The sequence below is a fragment of the Schistocerca cancellata genome, chromosome 6 (assembly GCF_023864275.1).
Source record: "Schistocerca cancellata isolate TAMUIC-IGC-003103 chromosome 6, iqSchCanc2.1, whole genome shotgun sequence".
Classification (NCBI taxonomy): Eukaryota; Metazoa; Arthropoda; class Insecta; order Orthoptera; family Acrididae; genus Schistocerca; species Schistocerca cancellata.
In genome coordinates, this window is record NC_064631.1 from 384,464,277 (window position 1) to 384,489,621 (window position 25,345).

The window sequence follows — 25,345 nt, forward strand, 5'->3', positions numbered from 1 at the left end:
TGTTACAAGGCCAGATCAGACAATCATCCAGACTGTTGCGCCTGCAACTACTGAAAAGGCTGCTGCCCCTCTTCAGGAACCACACGTTTGTCTGGCCTCTCAACAGATACCCCCCCGTTGTGGTTGCACCTACGGTACGGCTATCTGTATCGCTGAGGCATGCAAAGCTCCCCACCAACGGCAAGGTCCATGGTTCATGGGGGGATTGTACATACTAGCAAACATTAAATCTGACTCGCAAAAGCTAGCTACTAATCTGTTCAAAAATTTACCAATGTAACCGACTCTCAGTTACAAATTTTTTCCGAACTCAGCTTTAATTGTTTACATATCCCTTTTTTATTTAGCAGTTTTATCAATAGTTACTTTATGTTAGGTGCCAATCTGCTGATTTCCTTACCTGTTTCGTTCCTTCCATTCCATAAGCTTTGAACTACCTCCCACATCAAGGAGATCTCATTCACTTAAGAGTCTTGAAAATGTTGGTTTTGATTCTTTAGGAAATGAATCCTCATTTCATATCCTTCAGTTAATTGCAGTTTAATACATCATCATGTTTTTGAAGTTAGCCAGCTACAACTGCCCGTTAGTACAAAACGTTTCGAGATTGGGTTAATAAAAATAGAGAAATGTTAAGATGGTTGTTGTAGTGGTTTCTTCGTTCAAATATAGTCTCTCCCTCACTCGAGTAGAATACGCAGTACGTTAGTAAAACCACGTGAAACAGCTGGGAAATTCCTTACTTGGAACTGAGATAAATTTGATAAAATAAATGTATTTTGTTCGTCTCATTTGCATGAATATACAATTTATTGCAGCAGTGGTTACCGGTTTCTAGCTGATTCGCCCATGCTCAAACCACACACCTAAAATTACAGATTACATGTCTTACAGAAAATATTTACAGACAGCATGCATGACTGTATTACAGATGCTTCTATGATTACAGACATACCTTGTTATTAACTGCAACTAGTCGCACAATATGATACCAATACGTACGAGCTGCTTATCAAACAAGGAAGTCAGACTGTGAGCAACAATTACGCTCACTGATATGACAGCCTGTGTCTACTGTTGCACTTCAACGACACAAGCTAACTGACAAATATAATCTTTAGATGTCACCAGACACCTTGGTAGGAGTCTCCCACATACATATGTGAATACGCATATGGGTGCCTGTTAGTTTGCTATGGCGCTACTGCACCGAATGTCATTTATTGACAATATTTATATACCAGAAAATCCCTGTTTTACATTACGAGAAATGTTGTAATTTTTATAAAAACCTTACCTAACATCTAAATTAAACACGCAAATCCAGGAGTGGACGATTGCCGAGCCGTCTCGTATACAACCCTGTGCTGTCATTGCAAGGTAAAGCATTGTCAACCTATCCCTTGGAATAATAATACAGTATCAGAGGTTATGACATTACACGCAGTAAGTCAAAGCTAAACTATAAAATTTCTTTTTTTCTGATATATTATTCACATACTGTCCCACGAATTAAAAAAAGAAGGTGAAAGACATAAAAAGTTATATTATTTACGTTATATGTGTAACCTTCGGCAACCAATTCCAGTTAAGCAAGGAATAAATAATACACAACATTACATTGAGCACCACCGGGCACAAACACAATCCGTGGTTCGAAGGCCGCAGTCAAAGCCAAAGTCTTATTTGTACATTGATAGTACACGCGTAAACTCGTAGGTAAAAGTATTAGGTAAAATCGACATTAACACATCGTATCATGCGGCTTGTATTACAAAACAAGCTTTCATAATATGAAATCTATGAAATGATGGAGTAAACAAGGCAAGTCGTTCGAAGACATTGGAGAATGCTCGTTTTCAGTAATATATTTTTCCTTCTGGTGAACACAAGGTTCGGCTCTGCCTTCTAACATTAAAGACCATGAAAGAAAATTACGTGGGGACTAACTCATAAGAACTGAATGCTGTTTCGTACATTCAAAACTATTTGTAATTTTTTTATATCATCTTAACGAAATTAGTATGAATAAAATATGTACATGGGTTCTCAGCAGTTCTATACCCTAATGAATCACACTTTTAAGACGGATATTTGTATTGATCATTACAATATCGATAGTAGAACAGTTTTTTAAGGCTCATTTTATTTTGTTGGGTACCAAGTTCCTGCATGGCTTATTTTGCTCTGAAGTTGGTTTACATGTGTTCTAGTATGAATATCCTTGGTTATTTTGTCGTTGAAACTTTTCGTCTCATTGGTACATCATTATATATTCAGACATTGTTTTATAATTCAATATTACAATATCGGTAGCATCATTTGTGATTTCCTTGTCAAATATTTTCTCTTGTTTGAACGCTCCGAAATTGTCATTTGGTGACAACGCCACATAAATTACCAGGAAAACGTTGCCTTGTCAGTTTCCTACGTAGAAACTGCCACTGACATCCGGATGAAAGCAATCTATTACTATGAGTTGTTGTCCAATTAATGTGAAAGTAGACATGATTTCGAACTACCTGTGGACTAAAGTGGAACTTTTCAGGAAATGAAACTCAGTTGTGCTATAGGTGCGGTGGTAACTGTCAGCCTATTAGATATTATCGCTGTGTGTATGATGAAGGTAAAACCATTAGTGTTGCCTAGAGTTGTGATTATACTGTTACAAGTTTGCGAAAAATTCATTGATGCTCTGGATTCGGACTGATCTTCGTTCAGTGTTATCTTGCAGGGACTACTGTGATGACCCAAACCCATGCCTGTCTCATGCAGTTCTTTGTAAGAAGTGTAAACCGCTTGACTCTACCAACCACCGCATAACTGTCCATATATTGTCTCATGGAGAACAAATATACTTGTTTCAGATGTCCTATGGCAAGATGCTGTTGGTAAGCTGGGATAAACACGAGACCGTGGTGCTGTCGCACCTGTTCCGCTACTTCTCTGGGGAGGCCTTCGTAGACGTGACGGTGTGGTGTCCCGGACGCCGCTTCAAGGCACATCGAGTCATACTGTCTGCCTGCAGTGCCTACCTAGAGGTGAGCCACCGTAACAAACCCGAAGAGGCTCCATTACGTGGACGTGCGTACAGCCACAGGCAGCCCTTAAAACATTCGTCTCCGTATTTGGGTGGCACCTGATGTCTGTAAAACGTCATTTCGTATTTATACTTGTCAGCTCACAATTGTTTCCAGAGAGCATGAAGGCCATATTCCGTACTGTACATTGATGGCGTTGCCACAATGTTCTATTCAGTAAAATCTAGAATTTAACAGGATGCGGCAGTGATTCTGGGAGCGTCAAATTACTCAGGGAAGTTACAAATTTCGACATTTGTTGAGTAGGAAATTGTTCCCAAGTTTTTGAACTTTATTAGCTTTTACAGTCTGATCAACACTGACAAATTGTTTGATACACATAATCTACCGCTCAAATAACTCCTTAATGAACGTCGTTATCACGAAGGTAAGTTTTTTAAATTGATACGTATCACACAAATCATCATCAGGTATTGCAATTTGTTCAAGACCGAATTAGATGATTACTGGCTGTGGGGCACATAATATTTCTTCAAATAACTTTGTCTGGTTATGTCCACATTTGTTCAATTTTGCCTTATTAGGTGCATATAATTTTGTTTCAGAAAATTGTCTGTTAGGACGTCACACTCATACCGTTGTACCATACAGACAGGTTGCAATCAATTGTTCTCAAGTCCCCTACGACTGCTTGCCAGACAGAGAAAATTAGTAAAACAGTATTTACGTAATTATGGTGCTCTGAGATATACAGCAACTCGTCAGAGGACGTATAGATAGCACCATTTAGTCTGCTGCTGTTCTTGCGGTATAGAGATCAATATCCCCGTCTCCATCTCCAAAACATGTCGTGGAATCGCCAGCTACCATGAACGCAGAATTTCAAATTCGTGGACTTGCCTTGCTGCTGCTTCGTCACAATAACTATACTGAATCACGCATCATTTTGAACAGGGGAAGTCCACAATGAGGACCAATACACCTTCCAAACGTGAGTGGAGTGCATACAGTTACTAGTTACTAAAAATACTCAATGCGCTCACGAGTTACCACTGGCACCCATTATGCAAATTTTAACTTCCACGAGAGTCAACACTGAATTGCATCAAAATTACTCTACTGTGTACTGATCCCCCCTCCCCGTTCCCCCCGTCTCACACTAATATCAAGGCTGACACGACATCACTATTAACTTCCCTTAAATGATGATAATCGCCACAACGGTCTATCTGAGTGAAGTACTTTCGTAGTGGTACTGGAAACAGCTTTCTTAATGAAAATGCTCTAGGCGAACAAATAAATGACAGTGAGCACCTGACGTGTTGATGTGAGTTACGCATCACATAGACACTTCCAAACAAGAATGCTTGTCGCTCTTATACGGTGACACTCATCTCTGTCCTGGACAACCCTCGTGTACTCGTGGCTGCAGGCCAACTGATCCAAATGTCCCTTCTCCTCTCTGTCTTGTGCTCTTGCGTGGTGCCTCGAGAACGCCCAGCTAGAAACACTGCGCTCTCGTGACGTGCCCATAGACTCAAGTCAAAGTATCGCCGCCAGGTTAGCCAAATTACAGGGTGCTCGTAATTAAACTTTCACTGTTTGACCCAATATACACAGAAAACCGTTTTGGTACTCAGCAGGATAGGTCTGTGCGCTGCAGTACCTGCTTGGTACGGCGACTTAGGGCTGAAATGAGAGGATCAGTGTGCATTACAGTTGCAGACAGTGAAACTGGGTCGGGACAAGGTCAGCAGGGCTTTACTCGTAAAGCCGTTTTATCAAAACAACAGCAATATTTCACTTCACACTTCCGGCCTGAAAGATCGTGGTTGATGTATAGAAGTTCTCCTAACGTTTCGTCTCTGACTGCAGGAGACATCTTCAGAGTTAGAGCAGAGAACTGCAACCAGGACTCAAAGGAACGCCGAATATATGGGCAGTGTAGAGGGCAACAAAGGAAATTACATGCGACGGCTACGATATTACCTCTGGTAATGCCAACATTGTCGATTGAAAGTAAGAATGAAGATTGATTACATTCAGTCCTTAATTATGGCATTAACAGAAACAATCCCATAGCCGACGACATGTAATGGCCTGTTGTGCTCTCTACACTGGCCGTATACTGGGCGCTTCCTCGAGTCCTGGTTACAGTGGCCGCTTGACTTCTGAAGATGTCGCCTGTAGTCGGATAGGAAATCTTAGGAGAAAATTATAGTCATCGACATAGGCCTATTAACACGAAAGTTTCAAGCGAAGTTAGTACTGGCCGTGAAACCTTACGTTGCATGAACGGCAATATTGCTGCTGCTTTCCCGAGTAAATGAATACTAAGGGGTCCTCATTCCGTACAGGGGTTGAGGAACATGATGCGGAAGTTCGGGTAACTGGCGATTTGAAAATTGTTCCTGGGAGAGGCTGAAGGCCAGTTCCACCACATATTGATGTATATGTTACTGTTGCCATAGCTGACACTGAAGGACGTAAAGCGCGATTGTCAAGCAGTGCAAGGGCAGTGCCATGATACCTGAAAATTCCATGGTCCGCGTTGTTTCGCGCACCAGCATATTAATATCCATTGCTGTTCCAGGCCGTCGTGGATGCGCTTGGTCGTCAGATTGAGAGACGATTGTAACCTGGAACGTAAACTTGGTACTCTATTAATAACTGTTACCCTCATATGCGGAAGATAAAATGTTTTACTTCGAATGGTTTACCTGTTAAAATGTTTGTCTTCGAATGGTTTACCTGTTATTTCCCTTACGCATGTCGTTACAAATTGTTTCCAGAACTTCCGTTGTCCTAAGATCAATCGTTTCTCGTGAGGGCTCTCTCAAGTGGAGAAAGTATAATTATAACCACCCTGAACGCAAATACGAACGTATCAGATTTTCGATAAGGATAGAAGTAGAAGTATTGTATTAAAACTCGTGAAAACGTAGGGCCTTGAATGCAGGTCTCCCGTTTGCTTTGAGACGGGCTACGCGCTACACCACCGTGGCATTATGACTCAGATAGCTGCACGGACTTGCCTAATCGAGTGCCCTCCATAACACTAACCTCAGTTCACACCTTCAGCCCATTTTCCCTTTCTTAAATTGTCAGCACTGCCGATGCTCTCCGGTACTGGAATCGTACTACAGCTCTGTACGTAATGGGGAAATCCGTACCTCAAGCATAAGTGAACTATTGACCTGATGGAATTACATTTTTTGGGATACATATGAGTCTCGCTTTATCCTCGATAATGATAGAAGCTGAAGTAATGAATCAAAATTTGTGCCAAGGCCAGGATGTGAGTTGATAGGGAGAGCACTGGACAACGTCAATCAAACCATGTGTCTGAACTGCAGTGCCACTGTGGTGTAGTGGTTGTCACAGTAAGCAGGAGACATGGTTCAGATCTCTATATTAGCATAAAAAGTAATTCATTATTTCTGCTTCTGTCCTTAACGAAGATAAAGTTGAGAGTCATATGTCCCCATGAAAATGTAATTCGATTGCATCGATGTATCAGATTTTGCTGCTTATTTAGAGGAACAGCGTCTCACTGCAGATCAGTTGGCTGAGCGGAAGGCGAGTGTAGGTTCTAAATCACGTACACTACTACGTAACACGGTCCACAGAAAGGAGACGCGGTGATTCGGGACACTCCGTGACCTTGTGGTCCAGCCGAAATATATAACGGTTCGACCCGTTTCGAATGATGCTGAGTGGCGGCAGCGGCCAGACAAGCGGTAGCTCGGGGGCTGTGCGTGGCTGTACTGAGGTCAGGCGAGATGAGACGAGGTGAGGGCCGGCCGTGTGTTACAGCGCGTGCTGCTGGAGCAGCCGAGCTGCGGCGGTGAACCGGTGACGGTGGTGCTGCACGGCGTCGAGGCCGAGGACATGCGCCGGCTGCTGGAGCTCATGTACCGCGGCCGCACGCACGTGCCGGCCGGCGAGCTGCCGCGCTTCCTCGACACGGCGGCGGCGCTGGGCGTGCGCCTCTTGCAGTCGGCCGCGCTGCGCGTCTGCGCTGCCACCGACGGCGGCACCGACGCCGCCGCCGACGCCGAGGTGACGCCAGAGCCACCGGCCGACGCCAGCCCCGCCGCCCCGCTGACGCCCCCCAACGGCGAGGCTACGCAGTCCGCGCCTCACAGCGACGACCTGCACATGGTATGCTTCACTGGCCGCTGCCAGTCATTGCAAGTGCCACTGTTTACTCCCTCTCCTACAGTAAGGTGCCAAATTATTAGATTGCTGCACAAGTTCGTAGCGTTTTTGTTTGGATGTTGGTATTCCGGTGGCTGTGTGTTCATTTATCGATTGTCATTTTTTGTCTGTAATTCACTGTTGATATTCAAGTCCACATTTTGCAGTCTTGTCATTTGGAGACACTGAGAGAGCTGAGGACGTTGCGCTGGAAAACTGAGAGCCAAGAGGAAAAATAGGAACATTTCCGGAATGTTCCTCTGTTTGATCTCAACAACAACGACAAGAAAACGGTTCCTCGTTTTAAGTAGGGTCGTTTTGACATTAGTCACTCTCCACATTCAGAGAGATCTTCAGGGTGTGATGAAGATCGTTTAAACGCATTAATCCACAATGACACACATCAGTGTATCAAGAACTGGTGCATGTGATGAACCGTGATCATCCCACCGTCGTGTCACAGTTGCATGAAATGGTGAAGGTTCAATAATCGTGTGCATGGGTACCGCGTGCTGTAAGACAAAATCACAAAAATCAGTTGGTGCGTATATGTGCATCTATGCTTCGTCGTCATCAATTGGCCCGGGAACAATACCCACCATTCCTCTCCTGTATCGTGTGTTGTCTTTATGCTAACATGAGGAAGAGAAAGGAATGGTTGAGTCACGCAAAGTAGCAACTACCCGCACAAGACGTGCGTGGATTCGCGACAGATAATATTATGCATCTGGTGGGAGAGATACGGTTTGGTGTACTACGAATTACTTGCCCAAGGTGTAAACATCAATGCTGAAATTTATTGCCAACAATTGAGACGTCCTGCAGACGTAGTCCAAGGATAGAAACCAGCTATCCTGCATCAAGTGATGCTACTCCACGCATTCTGCTGGTGTGACAAAAACACTATTCAGGATTTGGGTTAGGAAGCCATTCAGCACCCACCTTATTCACCTGATGTTGTGATCTCAGATTTCCACCTTTACCACTCTCTATGGAATAACCTTCACTGAACTTGCTTTCCGGACTGCTGCGGAATCCCAAGCGTCTTCAGACTGTTCTAAATGGTGGAGGAGAGTATATTACAGATGACTAAAGTCTCTGTTACGTGTATCTTTTGTGTTTATTGTCAAACTTCTGGAAAACGCTACGAACTCATACACCAATCTAATGCTACACTCACTGAATGGACAAGATGTTTTTATTATGCAACTTTATTCCCCGGTTTCTTGATGAAGTTAAATTTTATGTATTACTAATGTTACATTTCTGTGAACTTACTGAACTATCTTAACGGAAAACAAATTATTTGAAATACCATTTTTTTTTAAATGAGCAAAGTGTTCAGGTTTTGGGTATGTCCTTCTCCAGCAGCGTAGTCTCTACCGTGTTCTGTTTCCAAAGCCTTAAGAGATTCAGCTTTCCTTACTGGGTGTAGGAATAACCACAACTTCGAAAGCAGACATTTTAATTACTCTGAATTGCCATCATAACACTTTAGACTAAAAAGAAAATTTCACGACCTGACACAGTACGGCCATGTTCTTTACGTCATGTACAGTTATTTTTCAACATAGGCAGTTTGATCAAAGCTTTCCTAGTGAAAAGATAACGTTCTCAGATCTAAGCTGAAATGTGGCGTAAACTTTGTTACCTCTCTCAGTAATCTATTCGTTGACCTCATCATACGAATCAGGTTCTTGAGCGATTTCTGACTTTTATATTTCAGTGCCAGAACGTACAGCGAGGTTATATATTTTGCTGTTACGCTGTATCTTTTCCACCGATCTCGTTTTGTAACGACGTATCGTAACTCTTAAAGGCTTTAATGCTTTCGGTCACATTTGAAATTAATGGGCTGTATGAAGCAGGGTATCACATCCTGTACAGTAACACACTCACGTTCATATTCACAAGATACAGAACATACAAAAACTTATAAAAAATATTTTAATTTCTTTTCTGGGAGGACGAATGATACTGCCACAGAAATAAATTAAGATAGTTACAGTCCCTAGTGCCGACCAAGTTTTTCATGAGGTTTTCGTAGGTTGCCAGATAAGTACCGGATGTGGCAAGCCGGTCGGATTTATTCAGAGCTGGGAACCCTCTCTGTCCCAGCACCAGCACATCTGGTACTTCATCTGCTCGCTCTACTACTTCGAATGGGTAATGATAGTTGTAAAATTAGAGCGAAACAAAATATAAAAACCTGTAAGATTCTTATTACTACTGTTGTTGCTAAACTAGATTTACTAGTATTCAACTGATCTTTAGTACTTTACGATCGCAGGAGACAAATTATCCGTCAGAGAAAGTCATCAACGAGACTGCCGAACTTCTGACAATGGGAAGCACACCGACTTGCACGAGTATCTCATCCGTCAGCCAGTCGCAAGACTCGTCCATCGACGGTCACCAGGCTGATGACGCAGCAGCCGACGGCTCGGGCGCCAGCGCCATGCCGCCCCCGGCGCAACCACCACTGCCGCCCGCACCGCTGCCACCGCCGCCACCACCTCTGCCCGTGTCCTCCCTGCCACCGACTGCTGACGGCCTGCGCCTTTCGCCACCAGTACTGCCCGCTCCCCTTCCACAGCAGCCCTCCACGGTGGACTGGTCCCACGTGCCTCCGCCTCCGCAGACGCACCTCCCGGCGGTGAGCTTCCCTCGCCTGCGGGAGCGCGCCGAGCCGACTTCTACGGAGCTGGGCGCAGCCGTCCAGAGGCGGGGCGACTCGGACACAGGCTGCGACTCGGGCTACTCGACACCGGCCAGCGTCGCCAAACACGACGCGCCGGCTCCGATGGCCACCGCCCACGCCGACAGTTCTCTCCACGGTCACGTAGCGCCCGGCAGCAAGCCCCACGGTGCGGATCGCGGCTACGACGCTAATACGTCCGCCTCCCAAGCAGAAAAGTTTACTGGATTGTGGGTTAAGTCGGATGACCAAGATGGCTCCATTCACCATTCGCCTCAGCCAAGAGTCCCTCCCTGGGAAACGCAACCGTATTCGTTGCCCTTGCAACATCAGGTTAGAGCTAATATTCAACTACAGTTCCTTGTGTTACAATTTAGCGACCCGTGGACTGTCCTACGGTGAACCATTTACGTTATTTGATAGTAAATAACCGCTAACTCACTCACAAACTTCGCCTATTTTATTTCATCATGTTCTCTCGCCATCTATTATCAACCTGCTCTTGCTTCACCATTTAACCTACAACGCTTCTCTTTTGCAACTATTTCTTACTTACCTACATGTAACTAGCTGAAATAATGTAGGGAGTGAAATGTTTGTCAAAAACTCTTTACTTGTACTATTTTACATGCTGTGGAAAACATATCGTTAGAAGGTTGAGGAGCTGCGTGTTAGGAGATAGGTTGTTGTCTCGATTATGGGCCGAAGAGGGACAATCTTTGCTGATCCATGGCATCGTTTTCTGGTATTTCGCTTTCAGAGAACAGCAAGTTCATTTTGAAGTAGCTGAATTCGATTATATAAAAGTAAAAAGCAGAGACAAAATATCAAAAAATAGATGATCTTCATAATCTAAAAAATTATGTTAGATGATATTCTCCAATGAAGTTCATGCAAAGAACCAGAATAATGTATTTTAGTTCGATCATATACACAATTGCTTCTGTAAATCCAAGTTTGGAAAAGGAAGAGATTAGTATGACAGAAATTAAAACGATCGCCAACGACTAATTTAGCAAACATTACACAGTGCAGCAGGACACAAATATTTCAACATACAGGATATACAGAATTGCACAGGAAGTTGTACCACGTTCCTTGATTCCTCATTTAACACTGCTTCTTGAAAGTATTTACGTTGGTTTTCGTGGAACAGTTGCCTATCATCAGGCTTCTGCTGGCTGATGTTGCTCAGAATATTTGTAACGCTCCCCATGGATCAACCAAACATGTGACTATTTGTGGTGCCCCACATTAGTTGCGCTCAATATCGACAAATAACCATTTTTGATAAGAGATTCACATACTTGAAAAATATTCAGTGAGGTGTCGCATAAGTGTTTTACAACCAATATTGTTTGTAGACCCACTGCATTGTCCAAGTATGCTACCGATTAAAGGAATTCTGCTGTCTGCCTTAACTACGACTGAGCTATGACAATTATTACCAGAGACCAACTGAGTCACTTCTGTATGTAGAGACTGAATACAATGTTTAGTAAATGGTTTCTCAGTACATAGTGGTGTAAACTGAAAACGTTTCGTTGTGCAGGTTAATCCCAAAGATGGGGGAACTCCACTCAAAGACCCCACCAGTGGGGGATTCTCATCGTCGGATGCCTCTGACCACGAGCAGCAGCAGCGCGCCCGCTTCAGCCCCCCGGACGGCCGCCCCCGCTACGCTGCGCATGCACCACCCCCGGTCCCCGCCCCCGGGCCCGCCCCCGCCGCTGGCAGGGCGCAGCCGCCCTGGAGCCCCACGTCGGCAGCGCTGGTGAAGCAGCTGGAGGAGGTCTCCCTGACGCAGCGGCCGGCCGTCCAGGCCAGCAGCCCGCCGCGCGTCTTCACCGAGCTGCTGCCGCCCGAGACAGGCTCCCAGCCCAGCGACGGCGCGTCGTTCGCCGTGTCCTCCACAGACGAGCGGCAGGACACCCAGCGTCCCGAACTTAAACACGAGCGCAGCACGAAGCCTGCCTACGCGGCAGGCGACGAACCACCACTTCAGACGGAGTCGTCGCTGCTGCCCCAAGATCAGCAGCGACAATTCTTTGAGGAAAACGCTCCAGATGATCCCCCAAAATCGAAATCAAAGGACGGAAAGGAAAATATTTGCGAGACATGCTGCAAGAAGTTCGCGACACGTTATTCGCTCAAGGTACGTCACAAATTCTATCTTACAAATAAAAAAACATTTTCAATCTCTTTCAGTCAGTGTACGATGAGGGAAAATACAGACAAAACCAAGTCTGATCTAATACTGGGTGATTAAAATTAAAGCGCAGATACTCACAAAGATCCAGAATGGACTGTATCATCATCGTATTGAGGCAAAATCTGGTAGATGTAATGTTTTGATGCGGAATCGATTTGAGCTTAAAAATAATTAGTTCCAATGTTGGCCACGAGGTGCAAATCTGGCGCTATGAATGCATCCAAGACGTAGAGAAATGTTTCCACGTGTGATGGATTAGCAACGGGACGTGCGCAGAAAATGTGAAACATGTGATAATGGATCAATTTGCACAGTGTGAGCACTAGAGACGTGGACGAGATGCTACATCCGTTAAACGATCTGATCAATAGCTGCTCGCAGCAGTTCCTGTATACTGGTCACCAGATCAGGTAGACTCCGAACGTTCTTTTAGATACCCACGAGCCCAAAAGTCGCATGGATTCAGATCAGCTGACCTTGCAGCCATGCATCTGAAAAACCTCTTGAATAACACTTTCATGGAAGGTGGCATTAAGTAGATCTTCCACTGAACGAGCGACATAAGGTGTTGCGTCATCTTGCACGAAAACAGTGGTTCCCACACAGCTCTGCTCTCCCAAAGCAGGATTTACGTGCTGTACATGGAGGTCTCCATAACGTGTACACGTGACGGTACACCTGACACGTCCTCTGGGAGTATTCTCTTCAAAGAAGAATGGATCGAGATTGTAAAAGTGCTTCTGCATCCACACCGAACAGCCACACAGGGCAACTGCTCAGCCGGCCGGAGTGACCGAGCGGTTAAAGGCGCTACAGTCTGGAACCGCACGACCGCTACGGTCGCAGGTTCGAATCCTGCCTCGGGCATGGATGTGTGTGATGTCCTTAGGTTAGTTAGGTTTAAGTAGTTCTAAGTTCTAGGGGACTTATGACCACAGCAGTTGAGTCCCATAGTGCTCAGAGCCATTTCAGGGCAACTGCATTTCCTCTTAGTGCACAACACGAGGTTTAGCAGTACCCGAAATTCGGCAGTTTCGTGTGTTCAGTGCACTTTATAGTGCACAGTGTGCCTCGTCACTTTATAAAACATTGCTCGGCCAAATCTCATCAACTTTAATCCATGCCAGAAACAGAAGAGCAACTTCAGAAGTTTTCTGCAGACAATGAGGTCTCAGTTGCTGCACCGTCTGTAATGGTACCAGTGTAAAATAAACCGCAAAACCTTCAGTACTGTTGACCATGTGATAAACAAGTATCGTGACACTGCACGGGCACTAGCACAACCCAGAGCACTCGCAGGAACCTCGTGAGTGTCGTCCACTGGGACAGAACGCTTTTCTCTTCCACATACCACTCCAATCTCACGTGTGTTTTAGAATTTCATTATCACCTTTTTAAACCATTTAATGACGTTGGGCCTCTACTCAGACCTTCCAGTCGGCGATAGTCTCTCTCTGCGGTATTATAATTTCTGCCTTTCCCGTATAAAGAGTTTCACTAACAGGCATGGTCTCTTTTGTCAGTAGCCATGCTGTTCACTCGCTAAAGCGCCGGATTTCCAACTGGTGGCCACAATTGGACGAATTTTAAGCGTAAATCTGTTCCGCATTATCGCTTTAGCATATACACGAAGTTTCGCTGCGATGCTCCAATTACAGTTCTCATTGGTCCTCCTTGAGTAGGAGTACCTTAATTAGAAACACCCGGTTTGTTCATCTATATCATATTCCACAGTTATACAAAATGTATCGCAATTAACAGTGGAAACGGACATTGGTAAAAGTACATGATTGGAAGAAGAAAAACATTCCAATGAGCGTGGGTCCACAGTCTAGTTCTTTTGCGAGATTTTTCTGATTCCTTGGTTAAGAGACGTCACTGACTTCAGCATCAAACATTGTCCCATTTATTTCACATATATTTTAATTATTAGCTTTTCCATGAAGTGTTCATCTCATTGGCCTCAAACTTCACGCATGCTTACCTTTATAAGAAATACGTTGGTACTCTAGAGATTTATATTTTGAAATGTACTCCGTAATCAGATCTGTCAATTGGGGTATTCTATGTGTGGCCTTACCATTGGGCTGCTTTGCTGCAGTCGTCTAAGAGCTGAAGGAACTATTATTACAAATACCCTCTGATCATATTGTAAAACCTGACCGAGCTATATAGTTCGCTGCTCCAGTTTGTTAATCCTATCAGTGGGAATGTTGTACGCTTCATAATCAGATGACGCCAGACACAAAAATCTGGAGGATTCAGGTCAAGTGATGTTGGGGATCAATGTACGAGCCGTGTTCGACGTATAATTCTGCACTGTAATAGCACCAAGTATACCATCTTATTAGTGGAACAACCTTAAATAATCACTGAAGATGCCACCGCAAGAATTGAGCGTGCACTCGACAATGAAGTTTCATTGGAGCAGTATGTGACCCAATGAGACGATGAGCCAAGAGTACTAACGTCACATTAAAAGAGAAACGTTGCTGATGTAGTCCCATAAGTAGCTTGTAAATTTACGTCAGATTTGAACCCAATCAAACAGAGACTTACTGGAAAAGTTCACGTTGGAGTACATTTGTACAAACTCGGACAGTAATTTGTCCTCATCACACATTCGCAGTTATCTCGTAAACTGATCGTTTGGGAAATCATCCTAGCAAGAACAGTTTTTCTCCATTATCTTATAGTTTGACGCTTTTCAGTTTTCAGTATTAATTATGATACACCCCGAATAACACATATCTAATGAATTAATGAAGAAATTATTGACTCAGAAAGAAAGTAAAATGTCTGTATATGTATCGAAATTCTCTTTTCTATTATTTCTGATAAAACTGTGACGCACACGTTTAAACCCATATCCTTGTCAAAGAATTTTAGTTCCTCGCACTTGATTGAATCTGAGTGGAATCAGGATCAAATTATTTGTAGTGTTTTCCTTTGTGTTAGGGATAACAGTAATAAGAGCATATCCTTACTATTAATGTCGTGTTGAAGGAGGACTCAAAACCTACATTTTTATTCAGGCTACGCATGGCAAAGAGTAAATCAAATCTCGTACTTGCCACTACGTGTGAAATTTTCTTTTCCTGTGAAGAGAGAAAATTAATAACTATTCGTCCCTCGTATCGTACATTAACCTGCTTAACTTGTGTGAAGATGTATTATGGAGGCAGTAGAATTACTGGACAGCCTTGCTACAGCATCGGTTCTCTGCGTTTAATAAACGGGAGCATTGAGTTTTTTCGATGATTTGCGATTATCCGAACGCTTCCGTTACACTTTCGTGTGATATGTACTGACTGACCTGTTTCGATCGCACTGGATGTCTACTCTTACTTCTGCTTGATGATGGCTACAAACACTTTAGGGCGAATTAGGTACGGTACTTGTTACTGTAGCATCTTTTGTGCTGTCTCTTTTACAGATATAACACATTTTCCTAGAATTTTCAATACTTTCCTCCCATTCAGCTTCCACATTACTGATTTTCCGTCTTAACCCCGTTTTACACCTTTTCGTCCTTATACCCCTAAATATTTAAACGGCATGAGAGACTGAAGATATTTACCATTAGTTTTGCAATCGTATTCTGAGGGATTCATTTTCTTTGTCATGGCTTTAATATTCCATTTACGAATTTAAAGAGACATGCCATTCAGCATAGCGACTAAAAATACTAGAGAAGTCCTTCAATTCCCAAAATTCTTCCGACGAAGATTCCTTCTGGTAAATATCACACTTCATTGAGGAATAACATTTTTTAATATCAGTATTCTCATTTTGCAAGGTTGATAACCAATCAACTTTCATGTTCTGAAGTGCGGTATCATGTAGTAATATACGCAGATTTATAACCATATGCATACGTATTGTGTCGGTGCTGCTCAACAGCCCTTAACTATGTGAAGAAAGTAATTTATGAGCCTGCTTTGAAATTTATTGTTATTACGCAGAGTGCACTCCAGACAAGAAGATGGAACGTGAATATGCAGAATTTGTACTAAGACTACATAAGTACACTAATTCTTCATATCATTTTTGACTCCACAGTAGAAAGATGCCATACAGGCTGGTGATGATCTGTTCGTCCTAAAGATGATAATGAATAAGGACTTATATCATCAGCAGTTCTCGGTGATTTTAAAATACCACTTTCTTCAAATGAAGTACATAATTTCTTTACTTGTTGCAGCGTGATATTTTTAGTACCCTGAGCTGGAACTCGTGTCTGTCAACAGGTACACGAACGTACGCATACGGGAGAAAAGCCACATTTGTGTACTCAGTGCGGGAAGCGTTTCAGCCAGCGTCGAAATTACCGCTACCACCTGTCGCTACACTCTGGCTCGAGAGAATTCGAGGCGTCGTGTCCGGAGTGTGGCAAGGTGTTCAGCGACCGGGGCTACCTGAGCTCGCACATGAAGATCCACCGCGACCAGCGCGAGTACGCCTGCACCGAGTGCGGGAGACGATTCAACCAGCGCGTCGCCTACAACATGCACATGCGCACTCACTCTGGCGAGCGGCCGCACCGTTGCAACGTCTGCGACAAGGCCTTCTCCCGCAAGGTGCTGCTCAGCCAACACATGCGCACGCACACGGGAGAGAAGCCCTTCGTCTGTCAGGTACTTGCTCTTCTACCTTCCTTTAATTCAGTAAGGTAGACTTTCCCTCTTCCTCTCTCTCTCTCTCTCTCTCTCTCTCTCTCTCTCTCATTCACACACACACACACACAAACACACACAAACACACACACACTCACACACACACACACAGACACAGATATACACACACACACACACACACACACACACACACACACATACAAAAGATTGCATATTGTCACGTGTCTAAGATGTATAAAACGTAAACTATGGAAACCAGAAGATAAGAGACTGTATAGAAAAAGAAAATTAAGTAGATGTCATTCCACCCAAAAGTTATGTGAAACCTACCGTCCTGTGTACAAAATAGTTCTATGAGAGACTCTCTGTACAAACTGACTATGAGTGCGTTCTGTAGACAGGAAATAGGAATAGACTAAAACATTAGGATAAGGCACGAAGCAATGCAACTGCTTGGGAGAGTAGAATTGGCCTACTAACTAGGTGAGTCAATGCAAGTCAACTGTGCCGTGACGCAAAGGAAGGAGTAATACTGACAAAATTCTGCTAGTCAACTTCAGTTTCATATGTGCTTACCAGCATATCACCTGACACACACACAGAGAAACACGGCCAGAATCAGAGAGAGACTATACTGGCAGCACTGTCACTTCACCTTGCATGAGAGGTGGACGGGTCTGAGCTCGAAACAGTAAAGGCAAAGACTGCGTCCTGGTTTTCACTCACAAATATAACGGACGATCAAAAAGTTTCCAGTTCAGGACGTTGCTGCAGCTTATATGCAACATAGTCCGAGTCCGATGCGGATTTATAAGCACCGACACGTAGGCAAGTGTTTAATGCTGTATTCGCGTCTTTGCGACGTGCGTGTGGTAAATGCAAACGTGAACTACAACGACGTTATTACCAAATCCGTACAAACACGACCATCGTTCGGTCATTCTTTCCATGGTTGCCGATGGGCAAACAGTGTTAGACACGCATCGGAGAACGAAGAATGTGTAATGGGCAGCACTTTTGTCGCAAACCACCATTATAGAATGATGGGCCATGTTATTTATTAATAGTGCACGTAACCATATCGCTAATGTCGGAATGCAGAAGTTACGGCAACTCATGTGGGAGACACTCGATCCCATGCCCTGTAGTCATGATCTCCCCCCACGGGATTATCACGCCTTCGTACCCTTAAAAAAAAGTCTAGAAGTGTCGAAGATTCCTGTCGGGCGAGGATGTACACCAAATTGTTGTTGATTCTTCACGCACCAGGATGCGGTATTTTAGCAAACGGATGTCTTCAAGGTGGTCTTTCGCTGGAATGATTGCCTCAATGCTCACGGCTATTTTGCCTGATTGGCTTACCGATTCTGGACTGAGCAGTTTTGGAGCGGAGTCTTTTGATCGCTGCTTACGCAGAGTGGTGAATCGTTAACGCAACCGCTCTCGTTTAGCGCGGCCGGCTGGCGAGGCCGGCTACTGTGCCCGCGCCGCGGGTGACAGGAAGTCGGTAGTAAATATATTACGGTTTGTCGCATATTTCTGACACTTAAAAAGTAAAAATAAATTACGTATATTAAGCAAGGAGCTGCTAAAACTGTCTCTCTTCGTTGTTCAAGTATGTCTGGCACGAATTTAGGAAATTGCTCATTACCCGCCACAGTTCTCTCTGTGGAATGCAGGAATTTCTTGGTGAATGTTAATTCTAAGTCTCCCCCCCTCCCCCCCACCCAGGGATAAAAATTGCAGGGAATTAAATCGGGGTAATGAGGAAGCCGTATCTTGTTAGTAGTAATTCTATTTTGGAACACTCCATTAATTTCTTGTAATGAGAAGTTAGCTGTTTGTGCTCTCGCAGATTCCTAGTCGCGAAGGCACATTCTGTCTCAGGTAACTCGTAAAAAAAGAAGGTTGAAGAAAAAGAAGAGGCCGACAAATACTTTACACAAATCGCTCACTATCAAGTGTCCCCGGGTAAAATATGCAGCTCGTTATTCTCTCACAGCTAATAGCTCATCATACACCTACTTTTTTGTCCACACAGAGGTGCGTCGTGTATTATGTTAGGGTTTTCAGACCTGCAGTGAAGGTTATTTTCTTAATAAACGTCTCCACTTAGGTGGAACCATGATTCGTCTCAAAAGACGCACCCAATTCAAAGTCCATTCAAAAAACCACAATCCTTTTACAGTGCAGTATTTTTTTTATTTCAGTAACATTCTAGTCGTTTGAACAAACCTGTGGAAAATTCCCATTTGCTGCGAAAATCGTGGAACTGATTTTCTTCGGAGACCTTCCCAGAGCATGCTCAACTCAATCCAGAGTTTCCTTTCAAGAACACTTCTCGTTTCACGAACTTTATCTATCGATCAATGAATCGTACTCTGTTTACTAACTTGAACATCAGAAAATCAGTATATTTGTAGAATAATTGTATCTCGCCATTTCACTTCAAACACACTGAATTGCGTCGCCTAACAAGGATTTGCACAATATTTCTGCACAAACAAAGGCCTCGCACCGGAGGGGAAATATTCTCCCCGACAGTGTCGCCTCCTGTTAGATATCCTGTATCACAGCAGATCGCACTATGGTACATATAACCCTCATAAGACACACAACGACAATCTCGTCGGCGACTCCATAGCTCTAACCCGTTTTAAGCTGGACCTAGTACCATAAAACCTATCAGTAACAAGGCCAATGAGGTAGTGAATAAGAAGTAGCAGTTCCTATAAACGTCTGTTGCGCCTTCTGTAACGTATAGCACCAGCAACATTCACACGCTCCAAAAAACTGTAGGTTCTCCCTACAGTGTTTCATGTTCTTCTAGACGCCTGTGGGTGCAGAGTGGTATAATGACGTGCGGTTAACCAAAGGATTCGTGCAGAGTTCTATGTGTGATAAATCTTTTGAGATCTGTTCGCACAATCACTCCCACAAATAATGATAGGCGACTACCAAATTGTAGACTATACAGGCAAGAGGGGAAGGCCAATGGTGTCCAAAACACAAGCGTCATGTATAAAGTTAAAAGGAAACATTGGCATAAATGTAGTAGGAAACAGGAACAGAATAGCAAAACTATCACTATGTACCTATGACCCAACATGAACCAACAGCTTATCACTTGACGATAAATGATAGCAGACACAGTGAAATCTGAATAAATAACAGCTATAGGGGCAAAGAATAAAAATTTATATCAGAACTGATTGGGCCACACTCAAATGATCGAGAATTTTAAAAGTGATTCGAGAAAACTCCTAGGTCAAGATCGCAAATTTTCTTTACTGATTACCGGTCCCGGCTCATTACCGAGCCATTTTTCATATCTAAAAATTCAGAATACTTCATGTAGAATTTTTATGAACAATAAAAATGCATCCAATAGTTGAATTTCCATTATGCAGTACATAACAATATAAAATGTTGTTCAGTTTGTGACATTCATTTCGCATCTTTGTTAGAGCTATGTCGCCAAGGTAAAATTAAAATCTTGTAGGCATAACTGGAAAATATTAAAACGTGACACAATAAAAATGCAAAAATATATAGTGAGTAATATGAAGTACCATACCTAAAGTAAAAACCTTTGTTGGTTATATAAAATAACGTTAATCACTGATCACATGTTGTTATAGGGCCCATTTTGCCACTGATGTATACAAACGATCGACAGCAATGAGTGATGCATAGCTCAAGTGTGGATGAAAACAAGATATCATTTCTAACACTCACACCAGAAACAGTGGTGTGTATGTGAGGCAGCCGTCAGCCAGCTGGCTGAGGTGTGGTGGCGTCATGGCTACACGGTAACTTGGCCTGATAGGCGGCGCTACCATCCACTAACTTAATACAGCCGTGGCTCTAATAAGATAAAGAATATAAACACAATTTATGTTTTTTGTAAATATATGTCATACAAATATGATAACTTATATTCAGATCAGTACATTTATAGCGAATAAACACTAAGTGTTATTTGAGTTTTAATTAATAAAAAATAAGAAGTACTGAATGCGAGGAAATTACTACTAGAGACAGAAAGTTATTTTAAATACAAAAAAATAAACAATATTACTAACCAGGATACATAAATACTTTATATTGAATATTAGGACGAAATAATATCGTAACCCCAGGAGTAGGTGATGGATGCAACAAGCTCGATCAATGGCTATGACAGCCAACTAGTATGTATGTGGCTAACCAACAATAGTAGAATGGAACTATTAAGTGTTACAGAAGAGAGAATATAATCTCGAAAGACAAGAATTTTATCAATGTGATCTTATGCTTAGCTATTTGTTACACAATATGAATTTCTGACATGTACAATATATGTCAAAAGACGATAAGCCAATGGCTGTTGCGTAGTATTCCAGTTTATTGCGTAAAATGTTGGTGAGGTTGACCACATTCGGAAACCGAAATCTAAAATTCATAAAATACGTATATAACACAAATGTAGCTTATGGTCTAGGTGTTTCATAAATTCGATACTCTGTGAGTTACTTCTACAATTTATGCCTCATACAAAAGCAGTGAATAGTTGAAAGTTACATATTGCTATAACCACAGATCCGGGTGTTAACTACAGAATATTAAACGTGACACAATAAAATGCAAAAATACATATATATTGTGAGTAATATGAAGTACCTTACCTAAAGTAAAAATCGTAGTTGGTTATATAAAATAACGTTAATCGCTAATCACATATTGTTATAAAGTTAGAACTAAAACATTAGACTTCAAGAGAGGTGTTTCAAGCAGAAACTGGCAATCAGTATAGAAAATGTGCGATCTTGAAGCAGGATTTTTTTCTACACATGTTACAAATCAACATGTCGCATATCTGCACCCACAGACAACGATCGAGAATTATTTGAGTAATAAAATGGTTGTATCTCGTCATAAATTCCATTAGGATCTTCTTTTCTATTTCTTGATTGTGGCTAGTTATGGACAACTGTATCCAATTTCGTACCGTCCCTATTGTAAGTCTTATGATCAAGCGGCACTATGGCCGACTCAACAAATGTAAATAGGCCATAAGACAGACAATGGAGTTTTTACGTGTTACGATTACTCTAAATATAAGTCTGGTGAAAACACCCTTAAAGTGCATTAACTTTAAGGGGATATTCCTCTTTCAAAGCGTGAAAAATAGATTATTTTCGTGATTTTTTTCTGGTAAAGTAAAAAGTAGTGTTAAACCTGGTGATACAGTTTTGTCTGATATAGTTTTATTGCTTACACCACTTTTTCGTTCTCGTCGGACGCTCCCTGCAACCACACAACTACGTGGATGGATCCTTAGTAGCCGGAACATTGGTGATCTACGGTAATTCATGAAGTTCTTCTATTGCAACTGTGACAAAATAATTTAGTATAAGTAATTTTTTACATATTTTCTATGAGCGTATATAGGATAACTAAAAAACATTAAGTTCCAATAAATTGGTGACGTTCTGAAAAAAGGCCATTTTGTTAGTCCAAGATATCGAGACAGAAACGTACATCGAAAATAGAGTTTTGAAGATATCGGAAAAACGCTGCGTAGATGCCAGAGAATTCAAGAGCCTTAAGACAGAGAAATCAGTAGCAACTGAAATGATTATTTCATCACAATTCCTTACCATACCTCCATTGTGCCTCACCATTAATATTTTATTATTCATTACAGAAGAAAGATAAATCCTTGTCTCTATACTAGTGCTTGATAAAAGACTAGAAAGAGAAAAAAAGATCCGATTAGGTGACTCTAACGACCTGCTTACCAATTTCTAGACTATCGCCGTGGCCAACTGAGTTAACGGGCTCATGAGACTTAGAACCACCATTTCTTGAAACCATTTCACAGGTGCATCGTATTACAACAGCTTTCATTACATCCCAATATGTTCTGCAAAACTGCGAAAGTTGAACAACGTTGCTGACACGTTAGGATTCGCTTGCTTTTAAGCTTGTATTTCGTCGGAGGCACTTATTGGAAATAGAAACGTGTGCTGCGGTCTTAAGGCTTAGGCCTGAAGCTGGTTATGATAATTCAACAAAAGTGTTGCTGGTTGTAGGAATGTCTTCCTTATTGGTATACGTTACAGGAAAAAAAAAAATGAGTGTCAGAAGCACTATGCTTTCAGCAGGCCTCGGTCACGGGAGGACAAGGCCCCTGCACGGAACATATGGGCGGGGAAGGGATAGCAGTGCCGTTTGGTCTGGTGTCGGACATGCCGTGACGCGGTACACGCGCTACGCGCCCTGTCCTTGAATGCTGTGTGTTTTGCAGGTGTGCGGCAAGCGGTTCTCGGACCGCAGCAACATGGCGCTGCACGCGAGGTCCCACTCAGGCCTGCGGCCCTACCTCTGCGCGCACTGCGGCTGCAGTTTCTCCAAGAAGGACCACCTGCGCGCGCACGTCGCCTGCCACGTGGGCGCCGTCGCCGCCGACGAAGGCCTGCTCACCCTGTCCGACGAGTCGTCGCCGCCGCCCGGCGCAGTCGGCCCGCCGCGCATCACCAGCGTTATCATCAGCACGGCGCCCTCCGTCGTACCTGCCACCACCGTCACCTCCCTGCCGCCACTCCCACCGCCACCCCTGCAGCCGCCGCCCCCGCCGCCGCCGCTGGCGCCACCACCGCCCCTGTCGATCTCGCTACCACCACAAAACATCGGCGCACCACAGTTCGCCGTCACATAATCGTGCCCGAGCGACCGTACTTCTGTATCCGACGGCGGACGTCACCTATGCCTCGAGAGAAATTTCGTCGAGAACTTTGTTCACTGTCCTCTCAGGCACACATTCACTAATGCCTAATACGGCGCTGGATTAATCATTCACCTCGCAATGCTACGACTACGCTGGTAGTGAAAATCGACAAAACCGACTTGAAGACCAAAAAAATGTCGAACATTAAGATATTAAATCAAAAATATTCGTGTACTCAGCAGCGTACTGAGGCAACAACTGGTGTCATGATAATTTTCCTAGAAAAGAAAGTTCACCATTGCCATCTTCTTCTCAGGAGAACACCAGCAAAGGCATATTGTGAATGACTGTAAACTGTGTTAGTGCGGAGTGATTTGGAGATTTACAGGTACATATGGAAGTATTAGGCAGCAAGGTGTTGAACTCTAACGGAATAACATAGACACTTCTTCGCATACCTCTATAAATAGCTTTAACGTCTACGACAACCAACAACGTCCAATGACGTTAGGAAAAAAAGAAAGCTAATTAGAAGCTCTGATCAACTGACCCTTGTCGCAGTACGTGTCCAATTACCGTCTAGTACTGAAATGCGAGCAGTACATCCACTGGTTAATAGGTGAAACTTACTTGTCATTTAACAAAATGATAGGGACGACGTAAATCAGATATGAATTCACAAAACCTCAGAGGAGTAAAACTCAGAAAATAACTAGAAAGAGGAGGAAGAAAAACAAAAGGAATTATCAACACATGATGTATGGACACCAGTCAGCACACACCGACTAAAGAACGCACTGGGATCAGCAGCAAGTATTGTAGCCGAACAGTTCAGGGTATATTCCTCACTTCATCACTACGTAATATTCTTCTTTATATATAAAACGTTGCTGTATTATCGTGTGTTTCATATTCCTGTATTCGCGTATTTTCTTTTTCATCGATGTTTGTAGTGTCAATGAAACAGCGTAAACTTTTCGCAATTCCCAGTATCTTCGTCTGGGTCTGTGAAACAATATCTATAAAGTTGGCCACAGTGGAAATCGTACCTTTCTTTGTTGGTGTTATAGCCACAGTAACAGTTCCTTGCTTATTTGAAAGTGTACGGTTATTAAGCAGAATTATTTGTCTCATTGCTTTGTCATACGTTCTTGATACTCGAATTTGAGAATACTGTCGTGTATAAGTTTCATTTGGTATCACATGAACTACTTAAATTAATTCATAATGTTTTGGGACAAGTGTATATGCTGAAAGTCTCATTTAATAGGAAAATCATCTTCACATGAAGAGCTTAAAACATAATAACTTCTGCGAAGTTCTTCTGATGATTGTTATATTACGTTATAAACAACATCTCTGATCACATGAAGACTGAGAAGGGATCAATAAACTCCACATCATATAAGAAAAAATTAAAATAAGTTATTTTTATACAATTCGCGAAATACGGATCGTGTAATGTACCTGCAATGAAAAACTGAACTTATTGTTGTGTCACTATTAGAATAGAAAACGATATATTATGTCACATATGGTCGTTGTACATAGGCTTCAAAGAAAAAATTAAATAAAATTGTATTGAGTTTCCTACCTTTACGTTTTTCAGTTCATCTGCTTTTAAAAAGTGCTTCCTGGTGAATAAGACGAGATAAATAACAACAGCTTCTAACAGTTAATTTAACAATGACATAAGAAAAAACTTCAGTGATATTTCCTGCAACACCTCGCCTTCGTCCTTACATGTTGCTACAAATTTTATTTATTTGCTTGCGTAACAGCGGGGTAAAAGAAAACTCGGAAACTTTTCTTCCTAAGGTGCTGAACGTCAATAAAGGTAGGTAC

The 25,345-nt window shown here is 42.8% G+C and overlaps 1 protein-coding gene across 1 annotated transcript in view; it reads left to right on the forward strand.

Moving 5' to 3' along the window:
- LOC126088342 (zinc finger protein 628-like) overlaps positions 1-25,064 on the forward strand; it is a 34,066-nt gene extending 9,002 nt beyond the window's left edge. Inside the window, exons 2-7 of the mRNA XM_049906477.1 lie at positions 2,868-3,041; positions 6,858-7,205; positions 9,532-10,272; positions 11,492-12,094; positions 16,402-16,788; positions 23,081-25,064. Of these exons, the coding sequence (XP_049762434.1) occupies positions 2,868-3,041; positions 6,858-7,205; positions 9,532-10,272; positions 11,492-12,094; positions 16,402-16,788; positions 23,081-23,491 (2,664 nt within the window). The 3' untranslated portion in view covers positions 23,492-25,064. The remainder of the gene's footprint in view (positions 1-2,867; positions 3,042-6,857; positions 7,206-9,531; positions 10,273-11,491; positions 12,095-16,401; positions 16,789-23,080) is intronic.
- Positions 25,065-25,345: the final 281 nt, after the last annotated feature.